This window comes from Temnothorax nylanderi, unplaced genomic scaffold, assembly GCF_030848795.1.
Source record: "Temnothorax nylanderi isolate EJ_2023f unplaced genomic scaffold, tnyl_v1.0 TNYL_tig0170_pilon, whole genome shotgun sequence".
NCBI classification, from domain to species: Eukaryota; Metazoa; Arthropoda; class Insecta; order Hymenoptera; family Formicidae; genus Temnothorax; species Temnothorax nylanderi.
In genome coordinates this window covers 92,133-99,675 of record NW_027249232.1, presented here as the reverse complement: position 1 = coordinate 99,675, position 7,543 = coordinate 92,133, and the positions used below count along the sequence as shown (strand labels likewise).

The following is a 7,543-nucleotide window of genomic DNA, read 5'->3' as shown; positions in this document are numbered from 1 at the left end:
AGCAAAAGCGACTGACCGTTTCGTTGCCCGGTGCCCTCTCGGGTGTGTACTCGAGTCGTCCGTCTCCCGTAGGCTGGCAAACCCTCCGTGATAGCGGGAAGATGTACGGCAGGCAAGGGTAGAAACAGGCGGCAGGCAAGAAAGGCACGCAGAAGAGGCAAGCAAGCAAAATGCACATAACAGTGGCAAGCAGAGCGAGGCACGGCACGCGGTTCTCGGTGAATCGGTTCCAGTATAGACTCGATCACGTCCAAAAGTGTGTTGACTCGACGACTTCCGAAGGGAGAGTGTCGTGTTGATCGGACGACTTCCGAAGGGAGAGTCTCGTGTTGATCGGACGACTTCCGAAGGGAGAGTCTCGTGTTGATCGGACGACTTCCGAAGGGAGAGTCTCGTGTTGATCGGACGACTTCCGAAGGGAGAGTGTCTGCTCGCGTCGCGCTCCTGTTGAGAACCGGCGCGAGCGAGTATTTGTTCCAATAATTGGGGATGCCACCCGCGGGCGGGCAGCACGAGTCGGGTGAGTCGCGCGAATATTGACTTAGATCGCGATCCACCAACGTTTCGCGCGAGTCACCAACGCGGGATCGATTTATCGACGGCGCGACTATACCGTCGAATCACGAACACGACAAATTACTGTAACGCGAATGATCGCTAATGCCATTGCGGACGAATTAACGATTAACACTAATATGTGCAGCTATGTACAGGGGGCGAGCGCCAAACATACCCGCCCACCAAAATACGCGGTATTTTCCTTAAACCGGGGCAGTCGCCGGTGGAACAGGGCCCGTTGGCAAGGGGCACAATTTCACCAAGGGACGCACCAGAGAGCCATCCGCCACCCGCACCGTGGCGACGCGCGGAACGCCATCGCTACCTGGATGTAGCGCCTCCACGCGTCCGCGCCTCCAACGTAAGGGCGACAAGTTGGCGTCCTTGATGAGGACCAGCGAGCCAACGACGATCTGATTAACAGAGGTCCACCACTTGGGACGCTGTTGTAGAGTAGTGAGATACTCCTGGTGCCAGCGTTTCCAGAAGTCTTGGTGGATTCGTTGAACGAGCTGCCATCGACTCAAGCGAGTAATCGGCAGCGAAGTCACGTCGTGCGTGGGAACGGATACCAGGGGCTCCATCGTGAGGAAATGTCCCGGGGATAGGACTTCGAGATCCGAAGGATCGGTGCTCACAGGGTAGAGGGATCGGGAATTCAAAACGGCCTCGATTTGTGCGAGAACGGTAGTAAACTCCTCGATCGACAGGACTTGATCACCCACCACCCGTCGCAGGTGAGTCTTGAATGATTTAACGCCCGACTCCCAGAGGCCCCCGAAGTGGGGTGCGGAGGGAGGATTAAATGTCCATTTTATTTTCTCCCGCTCCGCCGCAAGGCTCATGTGAGTTTCAAGTTCGCGCGCAGCCCCTACGAAATTGGTGCCGCAGTCACTGTAAAGGAGTGAGCAGCGTCCGCGTCGGGCCACGAAGCGTTGCAGCGCAGCGAGAAATGAGTCTGTGGACAACGAAAGTACTACTTCAAGATGCACAGCTTTGATTGCGAAACAAACAAATAGACAGACGTATGCCTTGAAGGAGGAGACGCCACGAGCTCGGCGAGTGACCAACGAGAATGGTCCAGCAAAGTCGACGCCAGTAATCGAGAAGGGCTTGACCTGACTGACTCTTTCGGTCGCCATGAAGGGTTGAGTAGCACGCGGATTGGCTCGAAAGCATCTATAGCAGCGCGAGAGTACGCGGCGGATAGCGCGGTGTACCCCAAGAATCCAAAATCTCTGAGCCAATAAATACTGCATCGCGCGTCGACCCGGATGTAGGTGAGCGCGATGCACCTGGTCGATCACGAGCTCCGTGAGCCTATGTTTATTGGGTAATAGTGCAGGGTGTTTGTTCTCGAATGACAGTGCGGATTGCACGAGCCTACCGCCCACCCTGAGGACGCCCGAGGGATCGAGGAAGGGAGCGAGTTTGAGAAGCGGCTTAGGAATCCCTTTCCCGATCCTAAGTCGGTCTGTTTCTTCTCGAAATGCATCCGCTTGCACGATCTTTACTACGACTAGTAATGCGGAATGCAGCTCGAGTTGATCAATGGCCAAAGTCGCGTGATCGGACTTGGCACGGAATTTATTTACAAACCTAAGACTATACGCGATTATTCTACAAATTTTGTCCAACGACGAAAATTGCGGGGATAAAGTCCGCGAGAGCAATGATCCGCCGGATTGGTCTCCGTATCGACGTGGCCCCAGGATGAGACCGGTACCTTCTCTTGAATGAGAGCAACGCGGTTGCGAACAAACGTCTTCCACCTATGTGGAGACGAGCGAATCCAGGCAAGGACCACCTCGGCATCCGACCATGCATACTCAGCATCGATTCCGAGGTGTCCCTGAAGGACTTGACGAACGTAAGCGATGAGCTTCGAAAGAAGCAAAGCTGCACAGAGCTCTAAACGGGGAATCGTGACAGGCCGAAGCGGCGCCACTTTAGATTTAGCGCAGAGTAGGTGAATAACCACACCATCCCGGGTGACAAAACGTAAATAAATCACGGCTCCGTAGCCCAATTCACTGGCATCGCAAAAGCCATGAATCTCACAACGAACGACATTGCGTGTGTCAAACGTGCGAGGGATGCGAAGCGAAGCTAACGCGTCGATTTCCGCCTGAAACCGATCCAAGCAGCGACGAATATCTGCGGGAGGCTCGTCATCCCATTCCAGTTTAAGCGTCCATAGACGTTGGATGAAACACTTCGCGGTAAACGTGAGAGGAGCCAGTAATCCTAAAGGGTCGAAAATACGCGCCACCTCCGACAGGATAGTACGTTTAGTGCATCTGCGATCCAACGGATTAACCTGGAATCCGAAACTATCGGATTGTGAGTACCACCGAAGGCCCAGGACTTTAAGAGATTGATCCTCGCTCGATTCAAACGATAACTCGGATGGGTTACATAACTGCGGGTCGAGTCCATCCAACGCGGCAGGATGGCTGCTCGCCCATTTTCTGAGTTCGAAGCCGGCGCTTCGGAGAAGCGATAACAACTGATCTCGAAGCGCGCAAGCCTGCTCCACCGTACGAACACTAACCACGATGTTATCCACGTAAAGCGCCTCGAATAATGCGGCGAACGCTAAAGGATATTCTTCCCGATGTAGAGTCGCGAGCTGGAGCAAGCAATAGATCGCCAGGAACGGTGAACAAGTTAAGCCGAAAGTAACTGTCTTGAGAATGTAATCCAGGATAGGATCCGATTCCGAAAACCGCCAGACAATGCGTTGGTAGTCGCATTGCTCCGGGTTTATCCATACTTGGTGAAACATCTGTTTCACGTCCGCAGTGAGAGCCACCGGTTCGGCGCGAAATCTAATCAAGATCGCGAGTAAGTCTTGTTGTAATTTCGGACCGCTAAGTAACGTGTCGTTCAACGATAGCCCGTTCGCGCATCGCGACGAGGCGTTGAACACTACCCGTAATTTGGTGGTAGTGCTATCGAGTTTGTACACGCCGTGGTGAGGCAAATAATAAATATGACCATCCGACGGGAATGGATCACGAATTACTTCCATATGACCGCTATCGAGATAGTCTTGCATGAATTTATTGTAACCGATTCTAAACTCGGGGTTCGATTTAAAACGACGTTCAAGTGCGCGGAGACGACTAACAGCTATAGAACGCGAGTCGACGAATGTAGGAGGATCCGACGCGAATGGATACGAAACCACGAAACGACCCGAGTGGTCACGATATGTGGTCTTGGCGAAAATCTCTTTGCAACGCCGATCTTCTTCTGAACAAGGAGCGTGTTCCGGCACCTCCTCTAATTGCCAAAGGTTGCTCACGGATCTCTCGATCGACTCGAGGGTGGTAGCGAACGAGCGCAGGGGTGCCGATTGCACCGTTGAGGATACCGCACCTGTCAGTACCCAACCGAAAATTTTATTGAAAGCGTCAGGTTCTCCCTTCCTTTCCTTACGGCGGCCGTCGCGCAACACAGATACAAACGATTCAGCTCCCAAAAGAATGTCAATATTACCGGGCACACAATATTCGGGATCCGCGAGCGGCAATCCTTTCAAATGATTCCACGACCGGACTTTGACTTTATCATTAGGCAACGGCGAAGTTATACGCGAGAGGACAAATAGTAGCCTCAATGGAGAAACGAGTATCGTCCCGACCGCGCGCACGAATTATAAAGGAGGTAAGGCCCCTCGTTGTAGCCGCCTTAGTCTCGTTTACAGCGAATACAGTCGCACTGTGCTTGGTGCGACGGAAGCCGCCTCTCTGAAGGCAGCCTTCTGTAATGAAATTGGCCTGGCTCGCGCTATCCAACAATACGCGAACGGGTAACGCATTGCCGTAGGCGTCTATCACCTCAGCTCGGACGGTGGAAAGCAGGACGACCCGATTGGCTAGACTAGCCATGGTGACGATTGGTTTGTCCTCCGATTGAGGAGCGTTCGCGGAGTCCGGAATGACCGGAGGCGCGGTCACGGATGCGGGCGTAGAATCAGAATTAGCACTCCGATCAAAATGTAAGAGCGTATGATGTTTCACGCCGCAGGTTCTACACGTCCACGTGGAAGGACAATTGTTCATGCCATGCCCCGGTCGTAGGCAATTGAGGCACAATTTCGAATCACGAGCCGTCGACTGTCTTTCCCTCGGCGAGAGTTTGAGAAATCGCGGGTACTTTGATATATAGTGCTGTTCCTTGCACACCGGGCAATCGGCCGTGTGCGTTACGAATGACGAGACCGACGCAGACTTGGATTTGTTCGACGAGGTGGACGCATGGACGCATGGTGTAAGTAGACAGGTGAAGCATTCCCGATGCTGCGCACTCGTTCAGTTTTTGAACCAATCAGCGCGCGACCTGTTTTGCGAGAAAAGCAATATAGCTGCTTCCGTCAGTTTGAGTTTGTAGTCCGTTATCCGTCGCGTGCGTCTGTTGTGCGGAAAATATTGTGTGTTTAACTTTTGCGACTTTAATACAACATACGCAGTAAGTAGTAAATATAATTAATGTTGAGAGGCATTATATTGGTTGATATTTGCTGAAAATAATATGTATTTATGATCATCTAGGAATCATGCCGACTTGTTGCGTAAGAAATTGCAAAAGTCGTTCCGGTGGAGCTACGAAAACGAAAGACATCAAGTTCTTTCCATTCCCGCAAAATCGCGAGTTAAAAGAAAAATGGCTCGAAGCTTGCAACCGAGAAGAAGAAAATTTAAACATAAACAGCAGTAAATTTCAAGAATCATTTGAATTCGTATACAGTATATAATTTGTGTTATTCTGAAAACTTATGTGTAATTTTCAGCATATATATGTAAGCGACATTTCTCTTCGGACTGCATGGAAAATAAATGGACAAAGCCACGTATACTGAATACCAAGGCTCGATTAATGCGTCGACTGAAGCCTGGCTCGATTCCAACTCAATTGCTCGATTTACCAAATCAAGGTGTAAATAGAGTTAACAGGCGCTGTACATTAAAAGGTGAAACAGAGCCCATGACAAAAAACACCTGGTAAGTTTGAAAGTGATCTTACTGCATATTTTTCAAAATACTGTTTGTATCGCTTTCTCTTTCTCTCTTATATCTCTTTCTCTTTCTGTTTTCTTGCTAAACAGTACTTTGCATGTTACAGTCGTACTGGAATCCCAACGTACGAAGAACTTGTAGCTTGTGTGAAAAATACAACAGTCATCAATACTGTCAAGGAGCATACCACATCTGCCGAAACTTCCACAGATATGGAATGTAGCACAGACAACCCGCCGTTAGGATGGAACTATGTGTACGTATTTTTATAATTATAAATACATTTTAGACGATTTTTGACACTTCGACCACTTCACAATAGGTGTTCGTATAAGCCGAAGTCAATGGTTTCTGTGTTTAACTCGTAAATTTTATATTTTACAGAGATGAGTGTGAATCGGAAAGTGAGATTGAAAGGCTCCAACGGCACTTGAAGGAAGCTGAAGAAAAAAACAAGCTACTGTTATTGGAAAATAAGCAGCTCAGAAAAGCATTAGAAATGAAATCCAATAATTGCGAAGCCATGAAGAAAAATGAACAAAGAGCTGGCCAGGATACAGCTGCTGGTATATTACATGCTGTATTTACACCCGGCCAAGTAAAAAAATTGATGGCGCCGAGCACTAAGAGAATTAAATGGTCAGCAGATGACATTTCTTCCGCCATTGCTCTTCGATCATTGAGTGGTAAAACGTATAAATATTTACGTGAAGTCAAGCAGTTACCGCTACCTTGCGAGTCCATTCTGCGAAACTGGGCAGCATCATTTAATACAAAACCAGGAGTCTTGAAGGATGTTTTAAAAATAATGCAATCAAAAGGAGAAGATTTATCTGCCGCAGACAAAATTACTGTTCTGACCTTCGATGAAGTCTACATTTCAAATAAATTGGATCTAGAACGCAGGGAACAGAAAATTTACGGTCCACATAAATCCTGTCAATTTGTGATGGCCAGAGGTCTCTTTTCGAAGTGGAAACAGCCAATTTACTACCAATACTCTCAGCCAATGACGAAGGACATTTTATTAAACATTATAACAGCTCTTCACAAAATCAGTTATACAGTTGTGGTAGTAACTAGTGATTTAGGACCTACAAACATAGCTTTGTGGAATGAACTAAACATCGGTGTTGGAATGTCAAAGTCACAGCAAGGCAAAGAATCCCGAGAGAAACAATATTTTTTCGAACACCCGGCAGATAAGTCTTTAAAGATTTTTGTCTTCGCAGATGCTCCTCATTTGATCAAGTTATTAAGAAATAACTTCATTGACCATGGTTTTCTTGTTGATGGGAAAATGTTGCATAAGCGAATTTTGGAAGAACTTGTCGCACTAAATTCCAAAGACTTGAAAATTGCTTTCAATTTAAGTGAAAAGCATCTCGATGTTAAGGGACATCAACGCCAAACGGTGAAATTAGCGGCACAAGTTTTTTCTCGCCGGAACGCATTGGCCATTGAATACTGCGGAAGAAACGGATTTTTCTCGCAAGACAGTTATTGGCAAGAACTATCGGATGTTTTACTTCTGATTAATAACTGGTTTGATGTATTGAACAGCCAATCAAAATTCGGATCCCACAGCGGCTCGCGTGCTTACGGAGTGGAATTAGAACAACAAAATAAAATTTTGGGGAAAATGAGCCAGTTCATTTCCAACATGAGAGTTGGTGAAAAATCGACTCTCCTACCATTCCAGAAAGGCATATTACTGACAAATGCTTCGTTAAAAGAATTGCTGCCATATATAAAAGAAAAATATTCTTCCGATGTATTCATACCCGAATACATAATGACAAGGCGGTTATGTCAGGATGTGCTCGAAAACTTCTTCTCGTATTTAAGAGCAATGGGAGCAGCAAACGACCATCCGTCACCTGTGGAAGTACAGCACAGATTAAAATGGTACATTCTTGGCAAGCATTCTGCACAGTGCATATCGGTACGAGAGAACACCG

At 48.0% G+C, this 7,543-nt stretch overlaps 1 protein-coding gene across 1 annotated transcript; it reads right to left on the bottom strand.

Annotated features, from left to right (window-relative positions):
- Window positions 1–761: 761 nt before the first annotated feature.
- On the bottom strand, window positions 762–4,628 carry LOC139777995 (uncharacterized). Its single transcript, XM_071715718.1, has 3 exons — window positions 4,286–4,628; window positions 2,673–3,942; window positions 762–2,163 (listed from the first exon to the last, which is right to left on the bottom strand). Exons 1-3 carry the CDS (start codon window positions 4,626–4,628, stop codon window positions 762–764), a joined length of 3,015 nt encoding a protein of 1,004 aa, XP_071571819.1.
- Window positions 4,629–7,543: the final 2,915 nt, after the last annotated feature.